The sequence below is a fragment of the Procambarus clarkii genome, chromosome 27, assembly GCF_040958095.1.
Source record: "Procambarus clarkii isolate CNS0578487 chromosome 27, FALCON_Pclarkii_2.0, whole genome shotgun sequence".
NCBI classification, from domain to species: Eukaryota; Metazoa; Arthropoda; class Malacostraca; order Decapoda; family Cambaridae; genus Procambarus; species Procambarus clarkii.
The window spans coordinates 22,433,412-22,448,209 of record NC_091176.1 but is presented as its reverse complement, the minus strand read 5'-3'; the positions used below and the strand labels follow the sequence as shown (position 1 = coordinate 22,448,209).

At 41.6% G+C, this 14,798-nt stretch overlaps 1 protein-coding gene across 5 annotated transcripts in view; it reads right to left on the bottom strand.

Annotated features, from left to right (window-relative positions):
- ca (claret) overlaps positions 1 to 14,798 on the bottom strand; it is a 93,783-nt gene that overhangs the window by 75,501 nt on the left and 3,484 nt on the right. For all 5 annotated transcript variants that reach the window (XM_045749193.2, XM_045749194.2, XM_045749195.2 and 2 more), the window contains 4 exons: positions 9,908 to 10,041; positions 9,555 to 9,693; positions 8,765 to 8,936; positions 4,073 to 4,331 (listed from right to left, as the gene is read on the bottom strand). In XM_045749193.2, the coding sequence (XP_045605149.1) occupies positions 4,073 to 4,331; positions 8,765 to 8,936; positions 9,555 to 9,693; positions 9,908 to 10,041 (704 nt within the window). The remainder of the gene's footprint in view (positions 1 to 4,072; positions 4,332 to 8,764; positions 8,937 to 9,554; positions 9,694 to 9,907; positions 10,042 to 14,798) is intronic.

Below are 14,798 nucleotides of genomic sequence, written 5' to 3'. Positions count from 1 at the left end.
ATATTATTAGGATAATGAAAATTTAAAAAAAAAAAACTTGTTTCATGAATGCTATATTGTATTAGATGGAAATTCTTCAGGCTGGCAATCTACTGCCACCTACAGAAGGATCTCTTGGGAAGGGAGGGAGGGAAGGAGGCAGTGAATGTGGGCAGGACAGAGGAAGCGAGCAGCAGTGAGGGGTGACTCCCTCCCTGGTGGTGGTGGTGTACAAGGAGTGTTAGGCTACTGATCCAGCCAAACACTCACTGGTCCGGTTCCCATGGACATTTTGGCCGGATGGTTTAATACAGTAACTTTATCCAGCCACGATTTTGGCCGGATTACTGCATTTTCCGGATGGTCTGATTCCAGATTAGCGAGTGTCTACAGTATTTGAAAGTTTCTTACACTGCTTAAAATTCTCATAAAATATATTATATTCTTAAATGTTAAAAAAATTTTTTAGGAGCACCTTAAGTAACCCGGATAATTCAGATGTCTTCGTAACTTGGATGGGGATCCACCCCATATGATCATAATTAGTAAGCAATGTCTTTAGTAAAAGGTTATAGAAAAATTTAATAACACGAAATATATAACTTATCCAATTACTTCATCATTTACAATACATGGTATTATGGCTAAAGAAGCGCTTCAACACACTAGCAGTCATTCACAGTAGCACTGCTGCTTCATAAAGACCAAGAGTAAGCTAATAAAGTTCTGATCATGAATTATCATTTCCTGTACAATATATACATATACATTTACTTCTTTCCAACAAACTGTTTTCACCCAGCCTTACCCTTTACTATATACAGTGGTACCTCGGCTTGCGAGTGCCCCTGGTTATGAGTTTTTCGGGTTACGAGCAGGATTTGCTCGGAAAATTTGTATCGGGATACGAGGGTTGCCTCAGGATACAAGTTTGTTGATACGCATACGGAACGACCTAGCGCATGGTGGCACGGCAATCGCCCTTCAGTTTGCCAGTGCCTCGTGCCCAGTGACTATCCCGCCTGAATTCTTCACGAGGATTTACTGTTTATTTTCGGAGTTTTTGCTATTTGAGCATAAAATTTGTTATAATATACATCGCAATGGGTCCCAAGAAAGCCAGTGGTAAGGTTCAAGGCAAGAAATCGCATGTGAGGATGACAATAGAGGAAAAGCAAGAGATCATTCGGAAGCATTAAAATGGTGCACCCGTTGTTGAACTTTGTAGGCAGTACAACAAATCCATGTCAATGATATGCACTATACTTGCCAAAAAAAAAAAAAAAGGATATTATGAGTGCTGAAGTGGCAAAAGGAGTATCAACAATCACGAAACAAAGATCACAAATACTTGAGGAAGTGGAAAAGTTGTTATTAATTTGGATACACAACAAGGAGTTAGCGGGTGATAGTGTTTCAGAGGCCATCATTTGTGAGAAAGCCAGGGTATTTTACAAAGACCTTGTAAAGAAAACCCCTGGAACGAGTGATGCAGATACGAAAGACTTTAAGGCAAGCAAGGGATGGTTTGGGAACTTTAGAAAATGAAGCAGTATTCATAGTGTTGTGAGGCATGGGGAGACTGCCAGCTCAGACAAACCAGCAGCTGAAAAATTTATTGAAGAATTTAAAAGAGTTTGAAGAGGCTGAGGGATACCTACCACAACAGGTGTTTAAATGTGATGAAACAGGACTGTTCTGGAAAAGATTGCACAAGAGGACATACTTTACCAAGGAGGAAAAAGCATTGCCCGGACAGAAGCCTATGAAAGATAGGTTTACGCTTGTGCTGTGTTCAAATGCGAGTGGCGATTTGAAAATTAAACCCTTACTAGTGTATCATTCTGAAAATCCAAGGGTTTTCAAACAGTATAAAGTGCAGAAAAACTAAATGTGTGTGATGTGGAGAGCTAATAATAAGGCATGGGTGACTAAGATTTTTTTTTCGGAGTGGGTGAATGAAGTGGTGTGCCCTGCCATAGAAATATATCTGCAGGAGAAACATTTGCCACTCAAGGCCCTGCTTCTCCTCAACAATGCCCCTGCTCATCCACCAGGCGTGGAAGTTGAATTGTTGCACAAATACTGTAAATTTCTCACAGTAAAGTTCCTTCCTCCTAACACCACTCCTCTAATTCAGCCTATAGACCAGAAAATCATAGCGAAATTTAAGAAACTTTATGAAAGGGCACTTTTCCGGAAATGTTTTGAAGTGACTGAAGCCACAAACCTCACCCTCAAAGAGTTCTGGAAACACCATTTTAACATTTGCAGTTCTTTAAAACTCGTTGACAAAGCCTAGCAAGAAGTGACTCAAAGAACCCTGATCTCAGGCTGGAGAAAATTGTGGCCTGAATGTATGCCAGAATTAGACTTTGAGGGGTTTGAGCCTGTAAATGATGCGCCCATTTTGAGGAAATTGTTACTCTGGACCGGCAAATGGGGTTGGAATTGGATGGTGATGATGGTTATCTTGAGATTATTTCGGGGCTTTAGTGTCCCCGCGGCCCGGTCCTTGACCAGGCCTCCACCCCCAGGAAGCAACCCGTGACAGCTGACTAACACCCAGGTACCTATTTTACTGCTAGGTAACAGGGGCATAGGGTGAAAGAAACTCTGCCTATTGTTTCTCGCTGTGTTTCTTTCTATGATGTGGAGAAGTTGGTGGAAGAAGACAACGAAGAACTGACCACCGAAGAACTCCAAGCCCTTCAAAAGGAACAGCAACAAGACCCAGCTGAGGATGTTTCTCCAGTGGAGACGGATGAGGCAGCAGCGAATGTCCCTTCCGCAACCATTAAGAAGTGGTGTCAGATGTGGGAAGAGATGCAAACTTTTATTGAAAACACTCGCCCAGAGAAAGCTGTAATAGGCTGTTGCATTAATCTTTTCAATGAAAATGTGATGCCTCATTACAGACACATCTTGCGAAGAAGGGGAAACAATATCCCATGGACAGATTTGTTGTGAGAACATCGAGCAGTGAGCCACAACCAGGACCTAGTGGTATGCAGGCAAAATGTGCCAGAGAATGCACCCCTGAGAGGTCCTCACTGCCTGATGTTATAATGGAAGGGGACTCCCCTTCCAAACAGTAACACCTCTCCTCCTCCCCCCTCCTCCTCACCATCTTCCATACGCCAAGATCAGTCATCAGCAAGGATAAGTAATAACTTGAACATAGTTTTGTAGTGTAGATTTTGATGAATTAGGTATAAAATTTAGTTTGAAGTGAGGTTTTTGGGTAGTTAGGAACGGATTAATTCATTCCCATTATTTCTTATAGGAAAATTAGCTTCGGGTTACGAGTTTTCGGGTTATGAGCTGTCTCCAGGAATGAATTAAACTCTTAAACCGAGTTACCCCTGTACTGTATTTTGATCAACTAACACAACATTTCCTCACAAACACACCAACCATGTAAGCCACCTTCCCCCTCCCCCCATGTTCATTGTCTTCTCCCCCCTTCACATTCACGTAAGTATGCACTTTTCATCCAGTCTACTCTTAATTTCATTTAACCTGCCCTGACTATCTCAGTATATTTTCCTCAATCTTGCATTTCATTGACTTTTGCACAACAGCTCTCAAACTGATTTGTTTACAATTGGATTCATATTAGTATCTAATCAGAATACCAATGACCAAAAAAAAAAAAAAAAGAAATAAAAACTAAGGAAATTGGGATCACAAAACAGATTGTACCAGTAATCATGATTATCATTTTCTAGAAGGGGAATTAAAAAAGAAAAAAAGATTTAGTATAACTTTGGAGGGATGCAAAAGTCATGGCATTTCATTAAAAATAAAAAAATAAAAATAATTACCATTGAAACATTTAAGCACAGATTTTGCCTAGTTCAGGGACAGGACATAAGAGTTACTGTGTAAAAAATTAACAAAAATTGCTCTACACAAGCATAAAATTAAGCTCAAATCACAGACTGAGAGCTAATATTGCAATTATAAACATTAAAACCAATCCATTTTAAAACAAAACTGAATTAAAGAGCTAGAAGCAAATTCAGTGAAAGGATATGACAACTTAAGACTATACATAGGAAATTAGATCAATTGCGGTACCTAAACTGACCTTTGTTTTCAGTGAGAGGCTTGCGTCTGGAGCCAGTCTTTGCCTCAACTAATCTCTGTCTTAGCATCTGCAATTTTTCAACAGACAGTTGCTTAAGTCCAAGAAGACGAGACCTTGGGGGAGGCCCAGACCGATGTAGGGAGCCACCAGGGCTTTCATCTTCAGGCCATTCTGGAGTGATGTGTTCCAAAGGAAAGAGATACTGATTGCTTCGCTGTTCTAGCACCAATCGCCACTGTCGATCCTCTGGTCCTGTTATCTATTAGAAATAAAGAAAACTATGTTAAGAATCAGTTCAAGATCTAATTTTCTTTTTTACCACAGCACTGCAGCGGCTTTTATAGGACATTACCCCTGTGCGCCGAACATCAAGTGTTCCCAAATTTTTTTTATCTTTGTAAAATGATAAATTCCCTTCCCTGAACATACAAATGTAAAAAAAACTAATAAATGCCACTTACTTTGGCTGTGGGGACGTGAAAAAGGCGGCATGTTTGCTGTGCACCCGTGTGTGAGGATCCCAGAGGTGGTCGGAAGCTTCATGCACATGGAACCGAACCCGGGGAGGGGCAGACACCGAATCTAATTTGTACGCAAAGGAGGTGAGAGGGGGGGGGGGAGAAAACCTCATTCCATGTAACAGTAAGAACTACTCAGAGGGTAGAAAAACCCAGATGGGATTCAACGGAGCCCAAGGCCCCCCAAGTCAGCCCCTCCCCTTCTCTGGGAACCACCACATGTGCGGATGTGTGCTCACTCACAGGTAACACTCGGCTGATTTTCGGGTTTGCTGCGGGTGGCACGCCGGACTGTTTGACCTTGTATGCATATATCCCTTTAGATAACTATTGTGAACAATTTGATACCAAAATGAACGATGAAAATGAAAATTTATGTGAGAACTAAAAAGAGTACACACATTTTAGTGCAGGTGGTGTGGGTGTGGGGATAGGTGCTCGCTCACGGGTAATGCTTGTCCGATTTTCGGGTTTGCTGTGGGTGGCATGCTGGGCTTCTTGATCTTGTATGCATATATCCCTTTACAGAACTCTATTGCGAACAATTTGATACCAAAATGAACGACGTACCACGAAAACTAAGGTGAGAAAACTTAAGAGTCTGCACATTTTAATGTGGGCATGCGCTCACGGAAAATGTTCAGACCACTTTGGGGTGGGCTGGGGCGCGCACGCCGGGGACACGAAAGTGTTAATGTATTTAACTTGCCGACTGCTGTTAATCCCAGGTAGCTGAAAAACGAGCCTATCTTGAGAGTTATTCTGCAAGACCTGACCTCACTAAGAGGTCAAAGAAATATAGACATGAAGATACATATGTAAAAGAATTGGTTAAATTTGACAGACAGTTAAAGAATATGGGCAGTTAATCAGGATGTAGATAAATGACTGGTCATGAGATGTGGAGAATTTGCTGGGAGTGTGAGGCTTGCTTCTGGAGGGCTTTGACCCCACTTGAGCACCAGACATCGTGAGGGGAAGCCGCGCTCCGTGTGAGCTCCTGATAGAGAGGAACCCCCTAGTTGATATACCTTCAAGAAGAAGGAAATGTGCAGACTGTGGAATCAAGCTGGGAACACTGTGGGCTAAAGTCCTAGATGGCAGGAAGAGTTGTGAAGCCGTCCTGAAACATTTTCTTGGGCAGCCTTGGGAGAGCCCTGGTCAAGAGTCATCGAGGAGTGCCCTCGCAAGAGACAATGTGGTAAGCCCAAATTTAACTAGTTAATAGTGATTGCCTATAGTTGATTGTGTGCCCAGCGATCATAGCAAGTGTCTGTTGATATATTAGACACATTTCGTTGAGGCAGAATGCCTAAATAAGAGAGTAGAGAGTAGAGGCGAGAGAGCCAGCTGAGGGACGAGCGGTGCGTCTTTCTGCGCCGAGCTCCTGAGGGGAACTGAGGGCCGGCCGCCAGCTGCCTCGAGGGCCGCCCGGCCGGGCGGAGGATGGACCAGCCCAAACGTGGGAGAGTCCACACCCACAACGTTCGGGAGACAGAGATATGTTGGATAGAAACATTAATTGTGTGGTTTATTTTGTTTAAGTGTTTATAGAGGAACATTTTTATTGGCATATCAATGGGTTGTCGTCCTGAGGAAGAAGTTGATGGGAGTACTCCGAGGCCAGAGAAGTTGATGATTGGAACTTCAAGCCAGTAGGGATAGGTGTTGTACTCTGTGGAAGAGCAAGCCCCATAGTGAGGAATTGGACCTCATACTGTGAGAAAAGGAGCAGTGAAGTCTAGCTTGTTTCTGTGTAAACGGTAGTGGAATACCACTGGAGTCCAAGGAGAACTTCGTGGTGCAGCAGCCTGGAAGAGGTACAGACGATCCTGGTAGATAAATCTGGAAGAACCTGATGATGTCAGAGCAGTGAACTTGCAGACGTGGGAAGGAAGTTCTTGTTGACTACTTGTAGGAAGTAGGTAGTGTGTTTGATTGTCGTTAGCGTGCAAGACGCAGTAAATGTTGGGTGATTGATTATCATTTCTATGCTAAGGATTACCTATACTGAAGTTTACAGAGAGTTACAGCTATTGGTTAGATTACCTACAGATATTTTATATATTATATATTATATATTATATATATATATATATATATATATATATGTATGTATGTATGTATGTATGTATGTATGTATGTATGTATGTTCTAGGACTGATAGGGTGACTGGTTATCACTTACTTATGATGAAGTTTACAGCGTTACAGCTGTAGGCTGAAGTACCTGCAGAGATATATACATGTTGTAGGGCTGATAGTGACGTATCTATCTTGTAAGATTTATCCACTTGGTGTGAGAGAGTGTGAGAGAGTGTGAGAGGGTGTGAGAGGGTGTGAGAGGGTGTGAGAGTGTGAGAGAGAGTGAGTGAGAGAGTGAGAGAGTGAGAGAGAGTGAGAGAGTGAGAGTGTGAGAGTGTGTGCGAGAGAGAGAGAGAGAGAGAGAGAGAGAGAGAGAGAGAGAGAGAGAGAGAGAGAGAGAGAGAGAGAGAGAGAGAGAGAGAGAGAGACAGAGAGTGTGTGTGTGTGTGTGAGACAGAGAGAGACAGAGAGACTGTGGATAGGGTAGTATGGAGTAATATTTCAGAAAAGGGGATTGAGGAGATCATACCAAATAAGGAGAGAGTGAGGAGTCATGGCGTCTCGAGTGGGTGTGTGCATGTGACACCGAGGTCAGTACTGGAGCCACAACCCCTTAAACGTGTGGTGTGGAACCCCTCTTCAAGTGCCAGAAGCGCCCAGGGTGATCTCCTGGTCAAAATAAGCACTCTCCGGGTTTTGGGCTGGGTTGTCCGAAAGGAAGGACAACCAACATCATCATTATCATAATACTGTGCACCCTTGTAGGGAATGCAGACTTCCTACACCTTCACAACTCAATTGCATGTCCAGATTCCACCAATGTCCTCTTGTCTTACCACCTTATAATTTAAATAGGCTTCTTTTGTCCACTTTGTCTATTCCTCTCAGGATCTTGTATGTAGTGATTATATCCCCTCTGTTTCCCTCTCCTAAAGTTCTGATTGTTAGTTCCTTAAACCAGTCTTCATAACCAAGCCCTCTCAATTCTGGTTTTAATCTAGTTGCAAACTTCTGAACATTCTCAAGTTTATTTTTGCGCATCATAAGGTGTGGGTTTCCATGCTGGTGCTGCATACTCACATAGGCAGTGTATATGGACTTGAAAGCCTCCTTGTTTAGATTCTTAAATAATTTCCCTATATTTGTTATCATCCCATATGCTGCTGCTGCTATCCTTTCCCTAATGTGTAGTTAAATACAGATCTCTTATCTGCCTATCCTCCTCTTACCCTCTATCTCTTATCACAAAAGGCAATTAATTGTGGCCTATTGACTTCTTATAAAATCACAATCAAGGTAGAAGATTGCCTAGGTATCAATCCTTAACCGTTTGCCCCTGTTCACTCAATAGTAATTGGGAACCAGGTGGTTAACCTATTGGCAGGTCGTATTCCATTAAAAACTAGTGGGCAAGGCTTACCATGAGCTATGGTAAGGAAAAGCTCTCAGTCTGCTAACAGGAGTCAGAAGTGGTAACCGAGTATCCAAATGAGCCTCAGAGACAGCCAAGAGGTGGGACCAAAAATCCAATGCTCAACCCACGCAAGCACAACTTGATAAGTACATACAGTCCTCTGAAAGGCGGGACCAAAGAGCCAGAGCTCAACCACTACAAGCACAACTAGGCAAGTACAGTGCTCTATTGAATTCCTACATGGACTAGACAATTTCTGCCTAGTGCAAATTGTTCAGTGGATGAATAAATTTTATTTTCTATGAAAACTGTTTGCCTAAGCCATCACTCAGGACATTGGGACAACATCCATATTTTAACAGCTGACCTAACCTACAGTAATCTTTATTATTCTCTATATAGTATAGTATATAAAATCTATTAAACAGGCTTAAGTACAGATAACAGGGGTTAACTGGACATGCTATGGTTAATGGGGATAGAGACTGGAAATTTACATGTACAGATAAGCCAAGAATTTGTAAAACAAGGATCTGGATAATTGGGGTTCTATTAAATAAACAAAACAGCACGAGTTCGGTATCCTGAGTGAATTACAGTTCTAATTCAAGGAGCAACCTAGGAGGCCTTGCTCAGAAAACAAACATTCAAAATTCAAATGGTAATAAAAACTCACCAGGAGGTACACGGTATCCAAAGAGTTATCCCGACATAAATGAAGCTGCTTGACAGGCACGGTAATGTATGTTCCACCCACTTCCTTCCCACTACTAAGTTCAATGAAGGACAGTTCTCCAAGATCTGTGCCAATAATGGCCAGGGAGGCATCCCCTACAAGTGTCTGCCACCTGACGAAGAAAGATATAGAATTGATTTCTAAACCATCTGCTTGAAATGGGTCCAAAACCATATATATGAAATGTTTCCTGTCTTTAACCCTCAAATGGCTCCAATTGCCTATGCAATTACCTCATGCAATTGAATTGCCAAATGTGATTAAATGTACCTTTATTTCTGAACTATTTTTTACCATGCACACCACAATGCAGGACTTTTATTTAGCAGTCATTGAAGGGTTAAATAGTATAACGAGTATACTGTACAGACAGTATACAGTGTAAAGATGCTGTACAGTATATTATATATATACATTATATATATATATATATATATATATATATATATATATATATATATATTATATTATATATATATTATATATATATTATTATATATATATATATATATATATATATATATATATATATATATATATATATATATATATATATATATATATATATATATATATATATATATATATATATATATATATAAACTCAAAGTAATCATATAAGAATATTAAAAGAACTGTTAACCAAATAAAAAATGTAATTACTGTATATAGTAGATCTAAGAGTTGACCAAATAGTTATTAATGATAAAAATATCCATCCATTATTTACCAAACCAAAGAGGTTGGGCGTGCTCGACTTCCGTTGGGAGGTAGAACCAACACATCATCTGTCTTGAAACGATGATCCTGACAAATGCCAGGATCCAACCGACTTCCTATAGGCACAACAAAAAGGGTACCATCTTCACCTGAAACACAACATATTTTTAATTTTTCTGAAGCTAGCAAATAAAATTACCCAAATAAAAGTAAGTTTGTAATGCCATGAAATATTTCCAAATGCAAACATAGTATAATGTTCACATTTTCCTATTGCTTTCAAGAAATAACAGCAGAGCTAGAAATTATTAAAACAAATTGTAACAAGTTTGCATTATTGTTAAACTATAGTATGATACTCACTTGCAACCAGTAGCCATTCTGCTGATGGACTGAAAGCTAAAGCTACTGGCTTCCTGTTCTCATCAGTTGTCCAGGGTATTCTTCTTGTGGTTGACTCCCCATCCCGATGGCTAAAGATGATTATGTCACCACCACTGCAGTGAAATAATTTTACGTATTACCAAGCTGCATTAAAACACAAGCACTGAAGTTTTTTTTTAACTTGAAAGAGAACTTAGGAGAGATATTCAGTGGGGCCTCGATTTAACGATGGTAATCCGTTCCCAGAGACGTATCGTAAGTCGAAACGATTTTTCCCATAAGATATAAAGGGAAATGAATTAATCCGTTCCTGACTCCCAAAAAAATTAACTTCAAAGTAAATTTTATACCTAATTCACCCAAATCATCACTACAAACGTATGTACAAGTTATTACTTACCTTTATTGATGACTCCTGTTGGCGTACGGAAGATGGTGAGGAAGGGGGAAGGAGGAGAGGTGTTACTGTTTGGAATGGGAGTTCCCTTCCATTATAACATCAGGAAGTGATGATTTCTCTGGGGTACACTCTCTCCTACGTTTTGCCTGCATACCACTAGGACCTGGTTGTGGTTCACTGCTAGTTTGTCTCGCTAAAAAATTGTCTAGCGACATTTGTTTTTCCCTTCGTTTTAACATTTGTCTGTAGTGATGCATCACAAGGTCATTGAAAAGGTTAAGGCAACAACCGTAGTGATGCATCAGTGTCATTGAAGAGGACAAGGCAACAGCCTACTACAGCTTGATTTGAGAGAGTCATTTCAGCAAAAGGTTACAGTTGTTCCCATGCTGCACACATTTTCTTAATTTTTGAGGAAGGGATATTCTGTACTGCCTCTATGGTCATCCTCACATGTGTTTTCATATGTTGAACCTTACTATTGACTTTCTTGGGACCCATGGCATGATATATAATAATCAGTTTTATGTTCAAAAGGCAAAAAATCACCAAAAAGCCAGCGTTGAATGTAATGAAATGCCATTTTCTGGGTGAGTCCCGGAAACTCCCCGGAGCTTACTAGGCTGATGTGCTAATATCAGACTTTGGCATCAGTCATATGTATGGAGTTCTTATGGGCCTACCAGGGACCACGAGTCAGAACCTGGGCCCCCTCTAGAGAGACAAGGGGAGCAATGGCCTATAGAAACCCTCGTGTAATTGGAAGCATTCTATGTCTGCCATCGACTGGGTTAGGCACCCAGAAAGGTATGCGTCCCCCCAAAAAAACCTATTCTGGTGAAAATTGCAACCAAAAGCCGAACGAGTGGATAGAACGCCCCAAAACAAAAACGAGCAAATGCCTTGTGGTGTGGGCTGTCTCTACCGGTGGAGTGCGAGCCAGGAGTAAAATTCTACAGTACTCGGACTGCATGCGCCTAGGGCTCTCTTCCCTAGGTGCCCTGTAAGTACTGTCCTTGGGGCTTGGGCCCACCTTCCACAAGTCACCTTGGGTTCTACCTCTGCTGTGTCCTTTACTGCTCGGTACTGGGTCGCCCTTTGAGTCAGCTGGGGTTTTGTTGCCCTTGTTTGTCTCTGGGTAGGAGGTATTTTTGTCACTGGAAGGGGCACGAGGTACTGCACAGCTGGTTTTCACCTATTACAGCTGCCGGCTCTGTTTTGTCTGGGTACGTTGTCCTCTTGCATGGTTTTTCTTTTGTTTTTGTTTTTGCCTGGTGGGGGGGGGGGGTTCTGCCTTTGTAGTCTCCCTTGGCTGTTCTAGGGGTTTTTGTATATATGTTTTCTGTTTGGTGGAACCCCCGTGAGTGGACACATTCCGGGGGTTCAGCTTTTAGAGGTTTGTTTGGTAGACTTGGGCGCCAGTTCGCAGTACCCTGCCTGGACTTTCCTTAGCGTGTTTCCAAGGTTAAGGGCTCTGTGGTCCAATGAATGTAACCCTTGCGTCCTCCACCCCCCCCTCGTGTCTTGCGAGTTTGAAAGTTGCTCTGTCCCCTTGTCTCAGGGTGACACTAGACTATTCTGCCTCCATCTTGCTGCCTGTCGAGTCATTGGATTTTGACCTGGAGTTGTGCGACAGGTGCTGTCTGTACGTGCTCTCATTCACCCGGGCCACTGGTCATGATAAGCGGGTGCAGGCGGCTGCGGCAACCTAAACCTGCACGCTAGGTTTAGGTTGCTGCAACGCTCTTGGTTGGTTGCGTCCACAGATACCCTGTGACTTCCCTGTTTTGGTTGTCTGCAAGGTCTTTTAGTTTTGTCTGTGGTCTTGTTTTTTAGGTTAGGGCGCATGGCGTCCACCTCCCGGATCCTTCCCTCTTTTCCTTATCTGTGGTGAGGTAGCTCTGGGGAGCCCACGGGGCTCCCAGAAAACCAGCGTTGAATGCAATGAAACGCCATTTTCTGGGCGAGTCCCGGAGGCTCCCAGGCATCCCTCCCTCCCTCCGGTCGGCAGTGTTTTTCGCACATTTTGACAACCAGCATAAGAGCTGCCAATTGGATCGCCGGTGCAGAGGGTCTGGGGCTCCCCCTTCCCCTCCTGGGGAGGGGGGGTGCACAGATGGCGGCGCAGTGACGTGATGACGTCAAGATAGTTTGATAATTTTTGGGGGGCGTTCTGTCCACTCATTCAGCTTTCGGTAGCATTTTCACCAGAATTGGGATTTGTTTGGGGGTGCCTACCTTTCTGGGTGCCTGTCCCGGTCAATGGCAGACATAGAATGCTCCCAACCACAGGGGGGGGGGGGTTCTATAGGCCATTGCTCCTCGTGACTCTCTGAGGGGGCCAGGTTCTGGCTCGTGGTCCCCGGTAGGAAAGAACTCCAAGCACTTTGACTGATGCCAGAAAGTTATACATATCCATTCAGGCTGGATAGCTCCAGGGAGTCTCCGGGACTCACCCAGAAAATGACGTTTCCTTACATTCAATGCTGGTTTTTTAGAGGATTTTTTTTTTTTTAGGTTTTTAATTTTTTTTTCCTTCCTTGTTTATTATTTGAATTTGTTTTAACCTTTACATCCTGGAGAAGGCATACTCGTCCCTAACTATGTGAAGCCAGAATTTAATTGGTCAACAAATAAATCAGTTACAACTCTCAGAACTTGGGACTTTGAATGTTTTTTGGCCGATTTTTTCATAGATTTCAAACTACTGTATTTTCCTTTTCTGTTTAGATTGTTTTGATGATTAGGGACCAGATTAGGGCTTTTTTACTTATATGAAGTATACCCTAAATATATTCCCTAAATCATTATAATTATTATAATTATCCCTACACTTTGTTTTTTTGGGGGGTTATTTTTTCTTGACTTCTTTTCTACACACATTGACCTACAACTTTCACATACTTGAGTACGAATGCCAAACAATGTTTATTACAACATACAAGTAAATTCATGAATTAGAACTGTCTTATTCATTGTCGATAACTTCAACTTCAATTATATCTATAACTAGAATTTCAACTTCGGTATCCAAAAATCTAGTTTCTGACCGATTCTCACCATTTTTACATACAGTGTGCACAGCTGTCTGTTCTACAATCCCTATAGAATTGATTTTTCATAAACTCTAAACGTTTGGCGTTATAAATTTTTGTTGTCTAAATTTGGGCATATTTCAAATGCTATACTGACAAATTTTTTTTACAGTAAACTATACTGAAAACCTATATTCTAAATATATGAAAATGAAGATCATATGCTATTCTGAGAGCATAACAACTCCAAATGAACAGTTGGTGATATTTTATATTTTTGCAGCTGATTTCAAAATCTGAAGTTTTCAATATTCAATTTTATAATTATTTTTTATTTTCTTGTTTTTCAAGTTACACTGGTATCATTTAGACAAAGTTGGAACATTTGTCTAGTAGATTATGCACAAAACATTTGAAAGAGTTTCAGAAAATTTTGAAAACTGCGTTCAATGTCACACATCATATGATGTTTTGAGCAGTTTAGGGATTAATTTCTAAAACATGGAACAAAAAAGTGAACAAAATAGCAAAACAAAGCTTTGGGAAGGCTTTCATCTTTATGACCATCTTCTCCGCTGGGGTTAAATGTTGGGGTGGTGAAAGTGTGTCTGCAGTTACTTTGACCACTTCTTTCATACCTTCTGTTCTCTCTCTGCAGCCCAGTGGAACATTATCCATATTTGGGCTTTGGCAGTCTCTACTAACACATGCCTTATGTAGCAACTGAGTAGGATCGCTCAAGAATCAAGCTTTGAGAATACAGTAAAGGCATGAAAAGCACTTTTCCAAGCAGTATATTAAATTTCTTTGTTTATCCTGTACCTGCCCATATAATCTGCTGCTGAGGCCAGTCAGATAAGAATGTGATGACAATGGATTGGGACTCTTTGTTGTTGCATCAGTGTTGCCACCTTGTAGCAATCATGTGTAGTAACCTAGTGGGCTATTCAGTAATTAGCTAGGACACTGCATGGCTTTCCACAAGATGCCAAGAAAGCAACTGGATAGGTTTTGAGTTTAAAGTACAGTACAGTACAGTACAGTACAGTACATTCAACCTTTGACTACATACAAAGGGTCCCGGTAATACAGTACAGTCAGGTTTGTTCTCGAAACACAATCGAGAATTCTGGGTTCGAATCCCTGGCAGGACAGAAATGATTGGGCACATTTCCTTTCATCAAATGCCTCTGTTCACCTAGCAGTGCATAGGCACTCAGGAGTTAGTCAGCTTGTTGTAGGGTTGTATCCCGGGCAGGGTCAGTAATTCGGCATGGGGCGGGGGGAGACCTCAATAAAAGCCAAAACATGTACACTCGGGATTCCTGTCCCCCGACACAATGAATTAGTCTGGGCAGGAGCGAGTATTCTCCATTTTCCTATTGCCAACATGACCCAGTAGAAACAATTTGAAAGTTTCTAGCTGTACTGGTGA